The sequence below is a fragment of the Athalia rosae genome, chromosome 1, assembly GCF_917208135.1.
Source record: "Athalia rosae chromosome 1, iyAthRosa1.1, whole genome shotgun sequence".
Taxonomy (NCBI): Eukaryota; Metazoa; Arthropoda; class Insecta; order Hymenoptera; family Athaliidae; genus Athalia; species Athalia rosae.
This window is the reverse complement of record NC_064026.1, coordinates 25,168,150-25,189,557: the sequence shown is the minus strand read 5'-3', so window position 1 is coordinate 25,189,557 and position 21,408 is coordinate 25,168,150. Positions and strand designations below refer to the sequence as shown.

At 44.5% G+C, this 21,408-nt stretch overlaps 3 protein-coding genes and 1 long non-coding RNA gene across 4 annotated transcripts; 3 read left to right on the top strand and 1 right to left on the bottom strand.

The window, feature by feature from the left end:
* Nucleotides 1-915: 915 nt before the first annotated feature.
* On the top strand, nucleotides 916-3,628 carry LOC105690899 (leucine-rich repeat extensin-like protein 1). The gene is made up of 2 exons (XM_048648724.1): nucleotides 916-1,106; nucleotides 1,190-3,628. The coding sequence occupies exons 1-2, from the start codon at nucleotides 1,092-1,094 to the stop codon at nucleotides 3,371-3,373; spliced, it is 2,199 nt and encodes a 732-aa protein (XP_048504681.1). The 5' UTR covers nucleotides 916-1,091; the 3' UTR covers nucleotides 3,374-3,628.
* A 2,365-nt stretch (nucleotides 3,629-5,993) lies between these two features.
* On the bottom strand, nucleotides 5,994-8,659 carry LOC125500069. Its single transcript, XR_007277245.1, has 3 exons — nucleotides 8,207-8,659; nucleotides 7,340-7,528; nucleotides 5,994-7,266 (listed from the first exon to the last, which is right to left on the bottom strand). It is a non-coding gene; the product is annotated as an uncharacterized LOC125500069 (long non-coding RNA).
* Nucleotides 8,660-8,775: 116 nt separating this feature from the next.
* LOC110117277 (prisilkin-39-like) lies at nucleotides 8,776-11,429 on the top strand. The gene is made up of 2 exons (XM_048651307.1): nucleotides 8,776-8,923; nucleotides 9,318-11,429. Exons 1-2 carry the CDS (start codon nucleotides 8,912-8,914, stop codon nucleotides 11,016-11,018), a joined length of 1,713 nt encoding a protein of 570 aa, XP_048507264.1. The 5' UTR covers nucleotides 8,776-8,911; the 3' UTR covers nucleotides 11,019-11,429.
* Nucleotides 11,430-13,808: 2,379 nt separating this feature from the next.
* On the top strand, nucleotides 13,809-17,117 carry LOC125499701. The gene is made up of 2 exons (XM_048648758.1): nucleotides 13,809-15,023; nucleotides 15,109-17,117. The coding sequence occupies exons 1-2, from the start codon at nucleotides 15,012-15,014 to the stop codon at nucleotides 16,771-16,773; spliced, it is 1,677 nt and encodes a 558-aa protein (XP_048504715.1). The 5' UTR covers nucleotides 13,809-15,011; the 3' UTR covers nucleotides 16,774-17,117.
* Nucleotides 17,118-21,408: the final 4,291 nt, after the last annotated feature.

Below are 21,408 nucleotides of genomic sequence, written 5' to 3'. Positions count from 1 at the left end.
GAGCGTATAGAAATTTATAAGTGTTCATGCTCGATGGGAACGCTGCCATGAATTGGCAACGTTTCATATACCAATTGCAGATTCCAAAGAGTTCGCTGATTCCACGTAATTCAGAAATTTGATAACACCTATTGTCACGATCTTACGCAAGACGAATAATTCCCTAAGAATTAATTCTAATTTTATATTCTCAGCTGAGAGTTGGATGTATCGAAGACTTTCACTGAGGCGCACTTGACTCGTACGTGACTCGAATTAATCCAACGAACGTATGACGATTCTAAGATCGGTACGACCTGAATCAATCAATAACGCATGAGCTTCCATTTCGTACTTAGGATTTTCAATTCACCGATTATACTTAATTCTCTGTGTGCTTCTTCACTCCACTTTATAATGGTAACAAAAGAATGGATTTCAATGCATGTATCATTTTAATTTATACTCATGAATCTCACGCCCACGACACCGATGATTAACGGTGGGCCAGGAGCCCTTTTGATCCACCTACTCAATGTGGATAAATTACTATAATCTCCAAATTCACAGTCCGATCGCCCTGTGATCGAAAGAATAATGGTAATTTATTGACTACGGTGTCTCTTTCCGGTCACGCGCACGCTAAAAAGTTAACCAATGCCACTAAATTATTTAGTTTTGTCTTCGAACTAGAATAGTGGAAATTTGTAAGGTGGATCGATCGAGCGAGGGGAGCCCTTGGGAATGATGATACCATATTTCGACACTTTCGGTAATATGTAGACCTCCGTAAAATGTCATTTTATATATTTCGATATGTGTAACACATCGAATCCGTAACACTATTGCCTAAGTACGAGCGATGAAAGCAGGTAAGAAAGTCTATTGTCATTCCTGGATGGTCGCGGCCGACTGTATTTATACATGTGCAGGTATGGCGGTGTCCTTAGTCGACCTCCGTCTGTCCACCCTCTTTGTAATTAGTCGAACACAAGCGGTCACCAAGTGCTCCGATTAAATGCCGGAACTGAAACAGTAGAGACAGATCGCATCTCTCGATATTGGTGAAAATAGTGGCAAGTGTAGTCGATTGGATATTACATCATCGGATCATGAAGTCGGTACCGGTAAGTCTGATTCAAACCAAAAACCACCAAAAAATACGCGTTACTTCGAATTTCATAACGACAAACATTCCCTCTGTTCGTAGATAAGTTTCCTACTATTGCTGAGTCTGGCTCTCACTTGGGCGGAGGAATCGAAAACCTCGGAAGTAACGAAGCTGGAAGTTGTGGACCTCGGCGAACTAATCGGCGATCGATCAGACTTGAAAATATCCGAATCCCAACGAAAGAGGGATTCCGGATACACGTACAACAGACCGGACAGATTCACCGCGGCACAAAGATACAATGGAAATGGTCACAGACAAAACTTGAGTGGCAACAGAGCGAAAATTCTGACACGATTTCCCAGCCAAAATCAACGTCCCATAGACAGCTATGGAGCGCCAATTCAAACCAGACCATCGGGGAGACCGAACAGCCAATATGCCAGCCCACATCAAAACAGTCACTCCGGCAGTCATCGCAACAAATTCAGTGGCCATCGTTATCAAGCCAGCCAATTTTCGAGTCAGCTCAGTAGACCAGCCGGTGGTATTCTGAAACAGGAAGTCCCCAGTCCCATAAGACACGTAGATTTTGTAGAAACAAGCCCCATAGCCAGTCAAAATAGCGTGCCGTTTGGTCGGGACACTGCCAATTATTTGCCACCGAAGAATCAAGAGCTACCCACGTATTCGGCGCCGAGTACTTTCGTTCAGGGTCAACGCGTGAACCAGCAACAGAATTATCAATTCCAAGAACAGAATTTGAATTTTCAGAACCAGAACCATGATTCGAATTCCCAAGCTCAAACTTTCGATGAAAATACAAACCAAGGGATTTCCGACGCGGCACATTTTTTGGCACAGAATGCCCAGGCTATATCGCAGCTCTACGGCGCCCCTGCTACGGACCAAAACTTCGCTCCCAATAACGAAGAATTCTCGGGACAGAACAACCAAATCAAAGGAGTAGTCGGACCGTCTTTGGGACAAAATAACCAGTTCCAGAATCAGAGGCACCCAAATTTCGATCGAGAGAGTCAGTCGGGACAAGGGTTCTCTGGAGCGCTACCGTCCTACGCCTCGGGGACTCTGAGCGACGAGGAATCCCTGGAGCAGATTCAATCGAAAGAAAAAGACAGGCTCATTGTCCAACTGCAGACTCTCCTGAGTCAGAGTCGTTCTCGGAATCCGGGGAACGCCGAATATTCCAACCAATACGCTCAGGGCCATGGAAATTACATAAAAAACCAGAACCTCCTGGCTGCGATAAGCTCGCAGTTCCAACCGAAATACAACTCTTTCGATAACCCAAATGTGAACTTGTTGAGTCCCGGTTCGTTCGGTTCGGCAAACACGGCGTTTGGCCAGGCTCCCTTCGTACCCGGAGCCGGTACCGGTCCCACTTTCACCCTGGGATATGGCCTGACGACTCAGCGAACACCGCCGACAACGACTACAACCACTACGACCACGACGGTATCTCCGTTGCGCCCGTCCCAAAGTCCAGTCGGAGACGGTACCTCGCAGGCGGGAACTTCGGTATCGGCACCGTCGCAGCCTGCGCCCGGTTTCCCTCACTATAACGGATTCGTGCCGTCCCTGATCGGGGGAAATAATTTCGTCGGCAACGTTCCGAACTACGGGAGCTTAACGCCAGGATTTCTACCGGCATCTCCGCAACCCCAACCAGCGGAAACATCACCGACGCACTTCGGTTTACCGATACCACAGGATCCCAACGCGGCACAACCGCCGCGGGCTCCCTCGGCGACTCCGGCGAATCACCGTCCGGCTCAACCGCCGAATCCTATAGGGCTTCCGTCCTCGCCAACCCCGGTTGGCCAACCCGTCGGGATTCCGGTTCATCCCGTACAAGCTGTACATCCGATCCACTCGATTCATCCGGTTCATTCTTTTCAACCGGTAGCGCCTCTCGGTCCGGCTGTCACCCAACTCCATCCGGTCTCGAATCCTGCGCACGGCATACACCAATTTCATCCAGTCGCGAGTCCCGTGCAGCCGGTCGGCGCCCCGGTACATCCGATCCTCCCGGCCGCTCCGGTCGCAACGCCAATCCACCACGCACCTCAGCCGGTTCATCCGGCTTACGGCGTACAATCTGCAGCTTTCAGCCCATTGGTGTACAAGCCAGTGAAATCTGTGTACCCGGTCTTTTATTACCCTAACTTACCGTATCAGGTTCAGAAACCAGCTTTACCTACGTATCCTTGGAGCTATGCGCCGTCATTTGCGCAGACAAAACCGGCTCAAATTTGGAAATAGTTGAGTTTGCGATTAGCGTTTTATTTTTGAAATGTCATTTTTTTTTTCTCCACTCTTTAATCGATAGGAAAAATGTTGTTTTGTTTTTAATAAGTTTTGTTATCGCATGAAGCTGATTGTAAGCGTACGTATGTTAGTTAAAATTTTAATATCGTTTAGTAATTTTTTACGATGCACATTCCTACCACAGGGAGGTTGTAAATACAAAGCTTGTATTTATTTTAAGTAATAAAAATCATATTTTTTATAGTAAAATTTACGATCTCGATTATTTTGAACGCCTGATTTCGTAGCGCTTCGATCAATAGATTTAATAATTTATATGTTATGAAAATTTTGTATAATATGTAAATGTTATTACATCTATGTTATTACTACACCTAGACAATGGTAACAGGATGATCGTATCTGTGCAGCAGGACGCTAGAAAGTCATAATAAGTGCGAAAATAAATCGGGTATATTATATCAACATTGCATCGCAATAATAATTATATTAACGGTGCTCACGTGCTACAAGTTCATCGCAAATAGGCACATCATATATAACTATACATCACGAATACACTTCCGCGATGTTTAGCAATTTTTTGATCGATCAACTGTTTAAGACTCAATGAATTTATAGTTTCACGGCATTCGGAATGTTCGTATAACTCACTTTCAGTAAATTAATTTCGACCTCTCGGTCGATCGTTCATTAATTAACCATCAGTCTCGTTTTATGGACAACCCGATATATCATGACCAGAGTCGTCGGTACGGTGAATGTAAATCAAATCAAGCTAAAGATCCGCGGTCTTCGGGTCGAGCGAGACTTCACTCTCAAAACCTCCGAGCAGTTAGCTGCATTCACTTTGCACCGTATAACTATACAGAAACGGAGAACGGATTGTCAAAGGAAGCGGAAATGGGTGGAGATCGGAATCGGTGTTGGTGCAAAACGTCGCTATCCTCACTCCTATGGCTATGGGGAATAATACGCGAGAAAATAAATATACATTATTTATGAGAGCGCTGCGAAACCTACGGTGGAAAAAAATAAATGAATAAAAAAATAATTATACCCCAACGTACGTTAGACCGCGATGAAAGTTTATGCAGATGTCTTCGAGTCTGTCCAGATGATCATCCTAACGGCGGTCCCGAAATGATCAGGCGATCGCGCGTTGGTTACACAAATTCAAATGGTTATTGTGAGCAGCGAGTTCTGTCGTTAACCGAATTATAACATCACAGAATATTCAGACTGACGTAACTAATTACACAGAGTTTGAAGACGTCCAATAGTCCCCCTAATTATGTGGGTTTTCGATATTTCGTTACTGCTGAGTCATCGAAATGGATACAAAATATCGTCATAGACAAATTGACGAGAGCAACAATAACCACGATTGATTCGCGACGTGGGCGATATTCGGACCGAGTAAAAACTACCGACTCCCACAGGAGTCGGATGAACGAATACGGTGCGTGGAATCGGGGTTTCAGGATCAGCCCAGCAGCGGTTGATAAATAAGTGATTCTATAAAGCTCGCCGGGCTTATTCACTTTCCGCTACTGACCTGATTCTGCATAGTTTTGTTCCAGTTTTGCACGAACATCTACAGGCTGCAGTTACCGGTTAGACCACTGCGTTTCATAGAACCTACAGCATCTGGATCTTGGGAAATCTCTCGACTTAAGGAGGCGTCGCGGCGTCGGAACGCCTGTCAACCGTTTCGACTCGAGAGCAAAAGCCCCTCCCAGATCACGATCGATCCTTTCCCTTTTCGCCATTTTCCTACAACACCAATCTTCCACAGGTTACGAATTTCTATTTTTCCCCCTTTCCTTTTCTTTTTTTTTTTTTTTTTTTTTTTTTTTCGTTCCATTTCAATGCAGTGAACTATTCGCAAACAAGGTTAGAGGAAATTTAGTAAAATGCAACTCGTAATGCTCCTTACAGGAATTATCATCGACTTTTCAACAACGGTGAACTTTCAATTATGAAAGTAAAAAAAAAAAGAAAAGAAAAAAAATAGATAGCGATAGGAGCAAAAGTTCGTTAGAGATTGGTAAGAAAAAAAAAAAAAACGGTCCTCGTTTTACCGATACTTTTATAAAACGATCTTCCATTCCAAGAGTATAGAATTTCAGTGTTATACACAATTCTTCGAGGATTAATGGAGCGTGTAGGTTTTACTTGTAATACGGCACAGAGAAACACTCGACCTGCGCCAATTTGTGCAAGCTGTATAATATATGTATAATAATCGATACATACGGATAGAGAACGGAACGAAATCGACGCCGGTACGTATAGGTGATCAAAGTTTATGAAGCTCTCATTAGAAACTGATTCAATGTGACACGAGGTATTTGAAACTTACAGATAAATAATGTAGAGATCAACAAACGAGCGGTTCATACCAGCCATAAATAATTTAATTTATGTTCTCTCGGCCCGTTTAGCTCTTCGCATTATACATATATCTATAACACGTTCTCCAATAAATCCGAGATTACAGATATGCCTACGAGCCAGATGAATCAAAAATAAAATAAAAATGATAATTTTAAATATCGCAAATATTTATAGGCGATTTTTTATTCATTTATTTGTTATTCTGTTCTATCTACGGTTTTTGGCCTTGCCAACGGTTATGCACGTGTTGAGAAATTCTGTAGATAATTATTGCGGTTAAAATATTAATGATAATCTTGGAACAGTCTTATTGTTGGTCAGGTATACACATGTGACAGAGTATAGTATGGTACTGTATAGTACCTTGAAAATAAGATTTTATGAAAAATGTAGGCATAATAAAGAAGGCACGTAATTTCTCCGTTTATATACCGTAAGAGTACGCGCATGTATTTATACATATAGGTATAAAACTGTGACTGCGTCAAGGATATAATAAATAATTCCACTCTCACTGCGCGTCTAAATTTGGTTGTCGCGAAGTTATATTAAATAAATTATAAATAATATTTCGGTGAACTGTAGGCCGCAGGTACACCTTGTTTCAAGATTAAAACCGTCGATGCTGCGGTCGGTGAGTTCGACGCGTTATGCGCGGGTATACACATGTATGTATGTATGTATGTATACCATACAGCACGTGGAATTATGGAATGTGTACAACGGACGGTCTCCTCTTTGGACTTGTTTCACGATGCTCCAAAATTGGACGGCGACCGTCCACAGATCAGCTTCCGTTATCCTAACGGAGAAAGTAAAACGAAATCAATTGCCTTTTTTATCATACTCGCATCGGCGAGCCAACATGCCAAGCGCCGGTATTTGGTCACCCAGCATCTTCTACGCGCGAAGGAAACACCTTCCTCCTGTATTTCTTGTACCGAGCGTCGTACCGATGGCGAATAAAGAAATAAGAAAAAAAGAATTGGATCGACAGGCACGGCCCTCGTGATCCAGTTTGACCGCTCGCGGACGCGTGCGGATCGCACATACGATACCGATCACCGACCGCATGCGTGCACGATAATGACATTGTTAATCGAAGGAAGAATGCAGATTCCAGAAGAAATTGGGATTTGACAATTTGACAATTATTCAACGTGTTTTCGGTTTTGACGAGTAAAAATATAGGTACCTTGTTGACGGACGATGGATGGTGTATAAAATTGATATCATTAACTTTCTAAATGATGTATATTCGCCCGTGTCACTACAACGTGTTTCATTTTTCTTTTCTTTCCTGTTATTCCTTTTTTTTTTTCGTTTTTTCTTTTTGTACCTTCAATTTTTTTTTTTTTACAGACAATAATTATACTGCTCCACATGGGAATTTTTGGATCGTATTTAATTGCTTCGCTGTACACATCAATCGATGGCATATTGTCCTGTCCATTGTTTTTATGTCCCGGAGAAATAGTGTGCGCGGTCTGGTACCACAGAGAATTAATTAGCATTCATTATACTTTCATTGGACAGTGAACCTTTGTATTATATACTTACAAACGATAAAATATATTTACGTAATTCAATCATAGGAGGGAAAAAGGCTGCGGCAACAGTGAAAAAGATCTGCTATCTAATACGAGATGATTGTCGTCTTGAGGTCGATTGTCGATCTTCAATTAGCGATGTGATAGAATTTTTCTTCGTTTTCTTTTCCTTCCGCCATTACCAGGGTGAAAGTGCAATCTGTGAAGAGCGATTTTATTTTATTTTTTTTTTTTTTCGTCATCACACGACACGAGGACGAAAATGAAAACGACCATGTTTAGAAAACGTCAATTTTCAAAGGTCAAATTAATAGTTTTTCGTACGTCGCGTCATGCGTCAGTAAAAACGTACTCCCAGGGAAAACTGTTCCGCTCGATGATATAACAGCTCATCTGCCTAAAAAAATGCTCGATGTGAAAATAACGCGAGATCATTAATCTCGATCTGAGAGAAATCCCGTTGAATGATCATCGAACCAAATCAACCAGCTGGATTGAAAATTCCAGATATCGTGGAAAATCTTCGGCACCGTCTGGTAAATTATTTGTTTACAGGGTAAATGAAAGAATGCGCACACGTTTCTAGCTTTCGGAATTACCGGTGCCAACATTATTCGACCAAGAGAAATTGAGAGTATGAGGTGCGGTCCTCGTTGTCCGCGTTGATCACTCTTGCTGGCTCAAGAAGACCCAGAAATTTCAATCCGTCTCGACGCTCGAGTAAAATACATGACGAATAACGTTGACTCGAGCCAACACAAATTTACTGAAATTGATGGGCTGGAATTGAATGATTGAACGAAATATGTGTTGAAAAGTTGTACGGAATTTTTTCCCAACTTTCAACCACCGTATATCATTAATTCGATATAATTACCTAAAAACCAGTTTCTCCAATTCAAATTCGCTACCGGCGTTTCGCACCGTCATCGTCCCCCGCATCACGATTGCGATTTCAAATCCTTTGACGAAACTGCTTTTACCTGAAACTACATAACACGGAGATAAAATATTATTCGAAGATCAATAAATGATAACAAACTCTGATCAACGTCGACGCCTGATTTCCAATTCACCAAGTGATATGTCATGCGACTTCTATTTTTTTCGAATATTTTGAACAATTTATGCTTTCTAACTGATCACCCGGTACAGTTTTTCATTGTTTATTCCGTCTCCCGCTAAGGTCGAACGATACGAGCTACATAAAAATTTTCATCTCCCTCGGAATATTGTCTCGACCCACGTGGCTGCGTAAGCCCGTTCTCCGTTAAATATGTGTACGTAAGATACGCTTCGTTCACTTCGGCAGGCTCATTGTCAAATTTGATAGAGCAAATTTCAATACAAATTGTGTGCGCGTAGCAGTTGAAATATCCGAATTCAGTGCAGCCGGGTAGTAGCCGGTCGAGCCTGCGGAGTAGCCGTTACCTTCACCTAGACCTTTCTTTCACCGGCGAGAGGGGATCTGGATATAAAAGATCTCTTCTGAGGTGCAATGGCATCAGATACCACACCTCAGGACTCATTTGGTAGCCGCTCGCTCGCAAGATTATTTTAACGGCGCACAAATACGTTTAAGATGAAACCTTTCGTAAGTTTTCATTGAGCCTTAAACTTGATAACGTAGAATTTCCTGACCCCCCTCTTGATCGAAGATTTGCTTCGGATAACTCGATTGTAGACGAAAATAATACGGGTTCACGATTTGAATTTGAGTGATTCGAAATCGACGGTTTTTCAAATCGTTTTATCAATTTTTTTTTCACTTTTTCCATTTCCAGTGTTCAAAATTTCCGAATTTCGTACCTAAGCATGGGGACGAGGCTTCCGACTAACTTTATCGAGAAAATCACGAATCGGAAAAATAAACGATCGACGTACCGCGGATCGATTCCGCGAAATTGGGTCGATCGAAAGTCGAGTGATATTTTTCCGTTGTGATTTCATACCGATTGAATTTGTGAATATTTTTTTATTGTTCGCAGGTCGTGGTAGGGATCTGCGTCCTGCTTTTCGCGAACGTCATCTCCGAGAAAGTAAAAGCCAGGGAATCTACATCCGCAGCGTCGGGGACTTCCGCTACAAAAGAGAAGAGAGGAGCACTAGATGGATACGGCGGAGGATCTTCTTACTCCCTCGGAAGTTCGGGAGCTAGTTACTCGGCGGCTCCCTCGCACAGCTTCGGCGGCGGTTACTCGGCACCTTTAACTTCGGGACATTCCTTCGGCGGCTCCGGCGGCGGACTTTCCCTGGGTCACGGCGGTTTCCAAAATTTCGGAGGTTTCGGTAGCGGCGGACTCGGAGGATATAACCTTGGCGGCCTCAGCCTGGGCGGACACGGTGGCGGATACTCTTTCCCATCCGGCGGATTTGGACAAGGCTTCGGCGGACACGGATCCCCGCTGTCCTATTCCGTTCCACTGACATCCGGATTGAGCCTGGGAGGCGGCGGATTCGGCGGCGGTTACGCCGGATCCCTGATTTCGTCCTCCGCCGGTAAACAAGGACCCGTCACCTTCGGACTCCACGGCAGTTCGGGTTCGACCTACATGGCACCGGTCTACGCCGCCGGCACCCACGGTCTCTCGGCGTACGGAAGCGGCGGAAGTTCCGCTTACAGTCTACCGATCTCCGCCGGATCATCTCACGGCCTGTCCTCCGGTTCGCCGAGTTTTTCGATCCCCGCCTCTTCCGGAGCAAGCTACGCTCTGCCTTTGACGTCTTCTCACGGATCGTCTGGTGGATCTTACAGCTTCCCGTCCTCGTCCTCTGGTACATCATCTCTGGCTTCCCATGGTATCTCACTAGGATCTCTGTCAGGACTTCACGGATCTTCATATAGCCTACCGCTGTCGAGCTCATCCGGTTCTTCCCACGGAATTTCGTCGAGCTACTCCGCGCCCGTGTCCTCGGTGTCCAGCTACAGCATCCCCTCGTCGTCCGGTTCGTCTCACGGACTCTCCTCCGGTTCGTCCAGCTACAGCTACCCCTCGTCGTCGAGCGCCGGCTACACCGTTCCATCTTCTTCGGGATCGAGCTACCACTCCCAATCCGGAGAATCGACCAGCTACAGCCATCCTTCGTCCTCGGTTTCAATTTCGTCCAGCTACGGCGCTCCTTCGTCTTCGTCTTCCGGCTACAGCCACCCGTCGTCATCTTCGGGAGAAAGCTACGGCGTCCCCTCGTCCTCCGGTTCCGGCTACAGCCTCTCCTCGTCATCCCCGAGCTCGAGCTACGGCGCTCCGTCGGTATCCTCGGGGTACAGCCTCGGATCCTCCTCCGGATCGGGGCACGGCTCCGCGGCGATCCTCAGCGCCCTGGCATCGGCCAGCTCTCACGGATCCTCGTCCGGTTACAGTCTACCCTCTTCCTCCCACGGGATCTCGGACTCTTACAGCCCCTCGTCGTCCCACATCGGCTTGTCCAGTGGATCCGCCGACAGTTCGAGCTACAGTCTGCCCATCTCTTCGGGATCTTACTCCGGATCTGATTCCGGTTCGTCGTACTCCTCGTACTCTTCGGCCCCCTCCTCTTCCTACGGAAGTCCGAGCGACTCCCACGGAGCTTATTCCGCCCAGGCGCCAAGATACATACGCTACTCCGGCAAATCCCTGCAGGACAACTACGCCGCCGGAAGTAACAAATACGACACCATCTCGTACTCGAGTCCCGGTGGCAAATATTAGAGGGGGGGAGGGGTAACGATCGGAGGACTGGACATCGAAAGTTTACCGGGTGAAGAATCTTCTCCCGCTATTTCTGCGGTTAACGCGGTTCTCGGACGAAGACGAGGATCGTTGTCCGGGTCCGTTTTGCCGAACGACAATCACGACGGTAACGACAATTACACGACACTGACGAGACGTGTGGACGTGAAACTGCGAACATTGAAACAACGAAAGCGAATCGATTAGGTGAAATGGTTGACGTATTTATAGTTAATTTAGGAAAACTCGTTGCCTATTTATGATGTTGTTGATCATCGTTTCATCCTGTTAGATGTTTTCTCGACATTGACGAATGATGGTTGTTGTATAGTTTCCTTCTTTTTTTTTTTTTATACTATTTTGTAATAAAATGTGTTATTCTCATAAGAATCATACTTCGTTCGCTGTTTTGCCTTTACCTTCGAGTGCGAAGCAAATTACTCGGCCGATTCAGCGGGTAATAAACAATCGGCAGATATACGTGCTTCCTCGCTGAATATTGACACACTCCGTCGATATCTATACCTTCGTTCTCACCGTACGAAAGTTTTCAGTAAAAAGTAAGTAATGGCTGTATTTTCGAAAGCTCGCAAAAACCGAATTGATCCGACTCCGATAAGTCTTTCGTTTAATTTCTTCTTTTTTTTTTTTTTTCAACGAAACGTTGAAATTTCGCGGGTCCACTTGCAAAAACGTAAATACGCAAGAGAAACGAAACAAATGAAGCAATAAATCCGGCGAAGAATAATTTTTCACAAATAGCATCAAGTTGCAGACTATAAACGTCTGAAAATCATTTTTACCTTCACCTTCGCAGACTATAAAACGAAATTCGCGGAACACTTTCGATTTTCCTCGCATGGAATAATTAATCAAACCGTGCGGCAACTCTCGCATTTACCCGCGGCACTAATCAGTGGCCAATCGTCAAGTCCGGTTACACGGTCATGGTGTAAAACCCGCGTAAAATAAAAAGAACCGCGAACAAGGAGGAAGAGAAAAAAAAAAAAAAGAGAGAAAAACAAAAAGGGAGAAAAAACGTTTACCTTCCCCCGTTGGCGAGGAGATGTGAAAGTCATTGTGAAGGAACCGGCGATCTCGATTGCTGGAAGAAAAAAAAAAAAAAAAGCAAAAAAAACAAACCAAACTAAAGATCACCTCTGCAGAAATGGGTTCACTTTTACTTCGGTTTAAGGCTACCGAAGGCTACTTTTGCTGTTATACATCAGACGCGATAGTTTGCGGGAGAAGCGCTCGCTCGCTCGCGCGCGAGCACGCGTTCTTGACGTGGGTAGGGCAGGTGAGTCTTGGCGGTATCCGGACAATAATCTCCTTTCTAAATCTTTATTTTATTTTGGAAAGTCCAAGTCCGAGTCCTCTACCGGTAGAATGTCACGGGTGGAAGAAACCGATGCGATCCGAGGGGCGAGGGGACGCTGTTGACCCGATCACCTCACGTCTCATCCGGAGCTAAGGACCGTTCGGCAGGATTCGAATTTCGGATTCGAATTATATTTATTAGAAAATAAGAATCGAGTCTCGAGACTCCCACGGGCTCATCTACCCTGCGACACATTCGCGCGGTCGGATCATTTCCAGCGACGTTCCTACGGGTGCTTCACGCCGAGTGTCCAGATATTTACACGTATTATTAGAGGAATGAACGTGGGTTGTAAACATGTTTCACTGTACTATAAACGGCAGAGCATCTAGTTCCGAGTGAGAGCGCCGGATTTTACGAGCTGACATTAATTCATTCGTTCGGCTGCCTCGTGTAAATAACTCGACACGAGCCATTTGCCGTCATTGATAGTCGACTGTATTTATCAATTTTTGTTCAGTTATCCGTATCCACCGCTGATCTCCGTTTCCGCCACAGCGCTATTAACTTATACGTTATAAAGTTCGTAGGAATAGGTTTCGAGTCGTTGGTGTATTCAAGGATCGCCTGAAATGTAGTTCGCGGTATGAAATTCTTTAGACTTTCGATCAAGAATACGATTATAAAGAATTCTCACTTTTCATTTTCTAAGTTTGGAATTTCAGTGATGTTAATCGGTCATTTTATATTCACGTGGTTGAGTGACTCTTAGTTAGCGAAAATTTGCGGTAATTACATTACTTTAAATGCGTTGTATAATTAGTGCAAGTTTGTTGAAGTAAATTTCACGTTGAATAATACGGTTAAGCATTTCGCAAAAAGTTACAAATTCGAGAGTCTGCTTGCCGGTGCAGCGAATCAGGATAAATGATGATAATAATCATGTTATTATTATTAACCAAGATTTTTGCGGTTTTACCAAAACTAGAAAGGACGTACGGATTCCGTAGCGATATGGTGAAATACCATTTAACCCGCGTATCTAGAAATGCCACGATCGAGATATCCGATAATTAATGTTAATCGATTGACTTCGAAAATTATTCGCATTTGCATCACATGCACATATCCCTGATAAGATCGTACGATGGCTTGCACGAATAAATATTTCAATTTGGAAGAAAAAAAAATAAAAAAAATCATCCACGACACGCCAACTCGTAAGTCACGTTGATGAGAAATAAAACCAAATCATTTTGACACAATCATTTGGGGCTTCGAAAGTCGAACGTACACACATGTCGTTGTCTTGGTTTTCGGATGCCTGGAGGCAAAAAAACAAACGACTCGATAAACGAGAAAAGAAACAATCGATCAACCGTATGAAATGATGCAGTGTGATGAGTCGACAGACTGTTATGATTTAAAACTAGATACATTTCTACGGTAAAAACGTAATATGCGTGGTCGACCGGTGTACATCGTTCATAATTCGACTGATGTTTGATATACATCGACGACTAGTAGCCTAGATTCGCCCGAAGCGACAGGTGATCGCACTCGCGATTCCGTACGCGAGGCGTTGGCGAATTTCTACTTGAGCCAAATCGAGCGATATTAATATCAAAATTCATCAAACGATGCACCGAACTCGACGCGAGCAACGACAAGTTGCAACGTACGCTCGTCTATGCAGATGCGGTGAAACTTCGATTGTCGAATCGAACAATAGGGTGTTCGGAGGAAAGCGAGGAGAAAAAAGTCGACGCAAAAGAGTAGAGAACGGAAAAAAAATCGACAGCTTCGAAAGGTGGGCATACAGCTATTGTATGTCGTACGTTGAGGTGGTATCGTCGTTTAATATACCCCACGAAACGAGACCATTATTTCACTTTCACCACGCGGTGTTCGTACGGTATAACCGCATCGACGGTTCAAACCACGCTCATTGTTAGCCACGCCCTGTAAAACAATGATATTAACTCGACGATGCTGATAATTGATTCATACATGGCTTTTGGCCTCCGACGAACCCTCGAGTGAAATCATCGGGGCTTTTTTCCAACGCAAGTTTGCGTTCCGGTGGACCATGGCTCCCGAAAGATGAGGCCTCGTTTCTTCGGATGCGAATGTCGGTTTAATTATAATTTTTCATATACGATCCACGACGTCGTCCATTACGCTAACGGTGAGCAGGTTTTTAACGAGTCTCGTTACTTTAGAGATCATACGGCGGATCACTATCACTTAAGAAATGCAGCCTAACCGCCGGTATACGAAAACAACCTCGTATCGCCGCGACGACCCATTTATCTAATTCCATTCGTCGAGATGCAGCAGCTCCGGCAGTTGAATCGAACGAGTCTATTTTCACTGAGAGCCGAGCTGACCAAACGGGGTGATAAACTGGCCATCATTGACGCGTATAAGTCAGGAGAAAAGTCAAACTAGTTCTAGAGATTTTTCAAGGTACAAGTATAAAAGAGATATTGAAGGACGCTGGACGTATCACTGTCATCGCAAGTACCGCGCCGATCGTATACCGTGATGAAAAATCACATCGGCCGTAGGAGCTGAACGCTCGGGACTTGGATACATCCGTCATATTAATCGAACCGTCGCGATCGCCGGACGAGAGAAGAATACCGAATATGGAGATCCTGGTCAGTATACCGTGTCTTGGTGAATTCGCAACGCGTCCCACGCTATGTAGAATCGTATCTCCTCATATCGAATTATACCTTCCAGATTCTCCTACTGATATCGCCCGCGGTTTTCGCCCAACGCTACCGGAAACCGTCGAATCCGAACGACGAACCGTTCCTGCCTATCCATCCCGTCTACCCGTACAGTCCGAAGTTGACGAAGAGGGGCTCCGACAAAGAGATCGGGACTATCTTCAAGCCGGAACTCTACGCGCCTAGGACGGATGCCAGAGACTCGTACACGTCCAGCTACGCCGAGGGTCCGAAGGATTCGTATTTTCCCGACGACTACGGATCTTATCCACGCGGCCCCGTCGCGCCCTACTCCTCTCCTTACTCGCCGTATTACGGGAACGCTCTCTACGGTCCTTACGGGAGCCCCTCCTATTCCGCCGGTCCTTACCCCGACAATCAATACGCTTCCGGTGTCCACGGTTCCGCTCCCTATCCCGGTTATTATTCTCAGAGCCCGTATTTTTACCCGGACTACTACAACCGACCGTTTCCGTACTCCTACCCGGATTACCTCGGACCTCCCGGGCCTCCCGCAGGACCTCCGAGGAGCGAACCCTCCAGTTTCGGGGAGGAGAACGGCGCGGAGGAGCAGGAGGACAAGCCGAAGTCGGGCAAGACTAAAATTGACGAGATTCCGAGCTCCCCGACGAACGACGGAGCCGTAAGTCAATACGTGGACGGTAATAACCTCATATCACAAAGTTACAAGGACCACGGGGCGCACTCGAGTGTCCAGAAGACGGCCGATCCGTACAATCGGATCGAACAAATATCCGACGTCCATCTGAAGAACATCCCGCTGCCGCAGCCGACTTACAAGGTCATTAGCGTCGGGGGACATCCGGTCGGGCCGGATTATCCCATCCCGAGCAGCTACGCGAGGGCGCAGATCCTCGAACAAGTGGCGGCTATGCGGAATCTGGTGGCCAAGTCGTTGGGACAGAGATTTTCGAACAGCGGCTCTCAAAATTCAGCGAGCACTCCTTCTCATCTGCCTTACGTCGGTGCGGTAGGCCTACTGCAGAACTCTTCGGGAAAACCGGGGGAGGAGGACCCCTATCCGCCGGGATCGAGTCCCGTGGGAACGAGTCGGGAGGCCGGACGGTATTACTCCGAGACATTGAATCCCCGAGGAAAATCGATCGAGCCGCACGTCTACGGTTCGAATAGCCACGACCTGCCGGAGAAGGAGAGCGCTCGGTTTCTGTCGGACATTTACAATTCCGACAAAAACGGCGCATCCGGAGCCGAATACCTCGCCGATCAGGGGACGCGGGAAACGTTCTCCAAAGCCCCGAGCAAGTACCCGAACCTTCCGTCGTACGCGCAGAAACAACAACAAGCGGTGACGCGAGTGACCTTGGAACAATCACGCGGGACTTACATCGCCCCCGAAAAGGCGAGTCCTTCGACTTCTCTGGGAGACCCTGCCGATCAATCGTCCGGAACTCGTCGCGATCAACCTCCCGTGGCGCCCACCATCCCCTTCAGACCCGAGGCGAACAGCTTTCGACCGGATGAAATGCCGGGCGTTGTTTCGTATAACCAAAATCAAAATAACCGACACTCGATGCCCCAGGCGTTCACTTATCACTTCGCGAACGTACGTCCCTATGCGTCAGGGATGCAACAGCAGAGTAAAACCAACTTGGAAGACGTGAACTTTGGTACAAAACAGGGAAACAAGGGATAGGGATGGAAGTGAAGTGAAGATATTTTTAACGCGTCTCCAAAAATCGACCGACACGAATCGGTCAACGGGGCATTCGCATTATTTGACGAGAACAACTCGTAAGATAAGACAGTAGTATACGATCGTTATCGATCTGCGGAAGCAGAGATGCCGTATTTTTACCTTGTTTTTTTTTTTTTTTTTTTTTGATAGTCATATTCAAGCAAAGTTATGAAGCAAAAAAAAAAGAGAAGTTTTCACAGTTTCACGTTGGTGTTATCATTAATCGCGTTTGAAAATGATCCATAAATTATCTTGTATTATTATTTATGATTATTGTACCTGTATTGGTTAGATAACATGTAATAAATATTTTATTTAATTTTACGCAACGCGAAATTGAGGACTGTAAGAGAGTCTTGTTATAAATTACAGCGGTAATTAGAGCTGGTTCGCTCATAGGTTGGAGAGCGCGGACGTTTTATAACACCCGAAGTAGTCGGTGATAGTCGAATTGTAAAAACGGATCTGTCAGACGATCAATGGCCTCCGACAATTCTAATTAGCGTTAGAAACATATTTTTCATTTTTCACACTACCGAGCGAAGATCCACAAAAGTACTTTCACACCTCTACCACGCGGATCGGTTCACGTGTAGAGAAATTGTAAGAAAGGATCAACGCAGGGAGTCAATCGAACGGGCTATCCGTTATATTTTCGGCAGACAACAGCGGCGTGGTGAGAGGAAGATATTCGATATTGAGAAAAATTTTCTTTCTCCACCGATACATCCGCGGTACAATACGATCGGTAGAAATGTAACGTGTGCCGGTAGGGCGAATACCTCTCACTTTCGTTTCCGTGCACCCGTAACAGCTGCCCAAAGGTATGTGTATTAGCAAGTGATTATCCAGGGATGCGCGCGGGATGACCCGAAAAATCCGGGCCTTCAATTTCTCTATTTCGTCACAGTCGCGCATCACGTCGTAGGCATTTCGAGCAAACGTTTCACACTTACAATTAGTTTTTGCTCCGCCGCCGCCATTTCGGAGATTAATCCCGTTGGCAGCTCGCGCTCGCAATCGGTTGGATCTGGTCGTTTAAAAAATGACGCGGTCAAACTGTTCCGAGATTTTTAAGAATGGCAGTCGAAGTAAAACCATTTTTTTTTTCAGCTGCCTCGGGCGATTCGCGGTAGCTGTACGAACGATATGGCATTCGATCCGTATGAAACGTACGTTAGGTAGAACGAGACTTTCTTTAGCGGGTATAGGGAGAAAAAAAAATTGAAGATCGAGCAAATAATCATCGCGTGTAAGTCGGAGGCGTGTTTAAAATAGTTGAACTCGATGTAAGTGACCGTTAAACATCAACGATCGCTCAGCGGAGCAACGCATACGTAATTAGCGTGCGTGGAAGTCAAGGAGGTTACAGGCAGGTGCGCTCTACCTGTAATCACTCACTTGAAGCGCGACACCTTTGCGGTGAGCGCGATTCGCTAAATAATGATGAACGAAATTCGAATCGCATCGTATCCTTGAGATCCTAGAAAGTGAAACCACCGGCTGAGAATTAAAGGGTGAAACCCGACGTTTAACGTTTCAGCTACTGCATCGACTCCAGATGGTCAGATTAATTTATCAAACTTCAAATCTTATCTCATGACTGTTAGATTTTATATGTATGGGCGAAACTTGCTGTAAACCCAACGTCGGCGGGATCTTGCAAATCGGATCGATAATTTTTATCATTTTGCTCGTCGCTCCAACAATCTTCGCATCCATACCTCGACTTTCATTCGTTTGGTGAAACGTGTAGAAAAATAATTCAAATCGTTTAAAAAATTGTCAAGCAATCTCGATCGTTCACTTGTCCCAAAAATTATCTGGTTACTCAAAAACGCTTTCAAGGCAACGTATGCCCATAAATATAGTATAAAATTCCTGCAAGCTGTCGGGAATTTATGTTCCATGATATTCAAATATTCATACAATAAATTGCCGATCGGTCATCTCGCGTTACACCCGCGGCCTTCAAGATCTGCGTCCATATTTCAAATATTTCGTCTCTCATATACATGAACCGAATTAATTTCGGTACCCATACAACCGTACGGAAACTGCACCTTGGTAGGTATATCTTTGTAGAAAGTGACGTCCGCACGAGATGTAACACCCAGATCTATGGAAGATTTTCAGAAAAAAAAAAAAAAAAAAAAAAAAAAAAAACTCCCGATCGCCGGTGTATTAGATGAGAAAAATAGTAATAAAAAGAAAACAGGTAGGCTCCGATATTCGGAACGACCGAAAGTCTAGTTATAATTTATTCCGAAGATGTGAATAATTTATGTAAGCCGTAACGATAAAGAAGTGTTCCTATAACCGTAACCGGGATCGTTGACAGCTGTATAGTATATGTTAAGAGGATACGTAGAAAATATACCAAAACTTTTCAAACGCTTCGGGATTCCGTTCAACGCCGACGTTGATTTTTTTTTTTTTCCCAAGTTATGATCGATATTATGTCGTGTATCGCTCGCGTGAAAGTCTTGCACCTTTGCGTACAGTTGAGTGGACTTTATAACGTACGTAACCGTAAGTGCAGCAACGGCAGAAATAGCGACGGCGAGCGATTGTAGCAATCATCCGAAGATAAACTACGATCTATATAGACTCTTTGCAGGAGGTCCGCAACCCCTGAGGCAGCTAGAAAGTGACCGCCTTCGGGAAGCCGCCGCGGCTGGCCCGTGATCTTAGTTAGAAGAGAAAGAAAACTGAATCCGAGCAGTCGATTCGCTCTCATAGAGAGTTTCATTGAAATTTTAACAAAGAGAGAGGACGAGACTGACCGTCCTTTTACCGACGTTACCCATTAGTCGTTCCTGCTTAAAGAACTTCTTCTTTCCCCATCCCTTGGCTGCGGGTATACTTGGACCGCGGTGACTGGCAGCCATTTTCTTTTTCCGTTTCTTTTACTCCGGGCACTACGAGGAATCTCCGGGGTCCCGGGGTACCGCCTTTGTCGCACCGATAGACGCGTGTGTTCGATCGGAGAGGAAATACCGAGGAAATGAAAAAGTAACAAAAAAATAATGATAATAACGACAGAATGTCGCGTCGTACTTTCTACGTAATTAAGTATCGCCTGTAATTACTCTACCGAGTTGTTGTACAATACTTGAGATGACGGAGTGGAGTCAAGTGTTGTTAAAATGTTACGAAAAAGACAGTTTAACATTGAGATCAAAATATTGCACGTAGAACAATTAACGTTATTCATATGCTCTATGTAATTAGTATATAGTTATACGTGCGTTAGATTGTTACGTAAAATAACCCCGAACAGCTTGAAAAAAACAAAAGAAAAAAAAATACACTCATTCGTCAGTTGCGTTAAAGAAAGTTTTTTCTTTTCAAACACTATGATACCATCGAGCGATAAAAACACTCGTTAAAGCAGAAAAAGATACATGGATAGAAAGATTTTTTTTGGATCGAATGTACAGGACGGTAGATAGAGCCACGATAATAAGATAGGTCAAATTGGTGATGAAATTGGTGATGAATATTTCGAGTATCGAAAATCGTTCATCGATGGTAATAATGTAATAAATTTTGTAATATGTACATCTACATCTTGTCAATTGCTATCAGTTTTCAATTTTATAATATACATATACCAGGTATGATTATAGGACGTTCAAATAGCATAAGCCCGACCGAATTTTGCAACCATTAAATTTAGTAGGCGTCGTGCAATTTGTGACAATAATATATAGCTGCAACTAAGGACAAAGTATAATCGGATTAACTATGGATTAAGGTCAATTCAACGAAAGTAATTCGTGTCCCGGTGATGCGATCGTCTTTCGAATCACTTTCGGCAGGTTGATTGGGCGTAATACTCATTTCGAGTTACGTTACGAGATGAGCGTAAACAGTGTTAATTGTTTCTTCAACTAGTTTCACACCCCAGAAATAATTAATCGACTAACAAATCAACGAATTATTACTCCTGCATAGTTATAAATCATCGGGCACACGCGTGGGGAATTTATTTAGTCATTTTGACTTCGAATGCCCGATAGCAATCGGTGATTTTTTTATTTTTTATACTTTCTAGGAGAGACGAACCTGGCGACATTCCGCAATAGAGAACCACGTCTTCGTTATTCATTTTCGGACGGAATTTTATCTAAAACGCATCACGATATCGATCTGTGTCATCGATGCAAATATTTTTACCAAGGAATATGTCCTAACATTTCATACTTATTTCTCTTTTTTTGGGTGATAATTTCGAGAAACGTTCCACGTGTATCTCTGATATATCTGAAATGCCTTTCGATGAGCGGAACAAACAAAAAAATAGTATAGAAATATCGAATATCCGATAGAAACGAATACGCGGCTCCGTTATCGAATTACGAGTGCGTGTGTTTTTTTTTTTTTTTTTTTTTCTCTCTTCACAATCTATGATCAGAAAGTTCTCTGGACCGTCTCACTCCGTCAAACGATGATTTCGTAAAGTGGCGTTAATTGATCGATTAACGTTGAAGTAGGAATTGACCTCTTGGCATCTCGGAGTGTCCCAGGTGGATATCCGTAAGGACTCGATGAGGCGAAAACGACGACCTTGCACGTTACAGAGGTCGA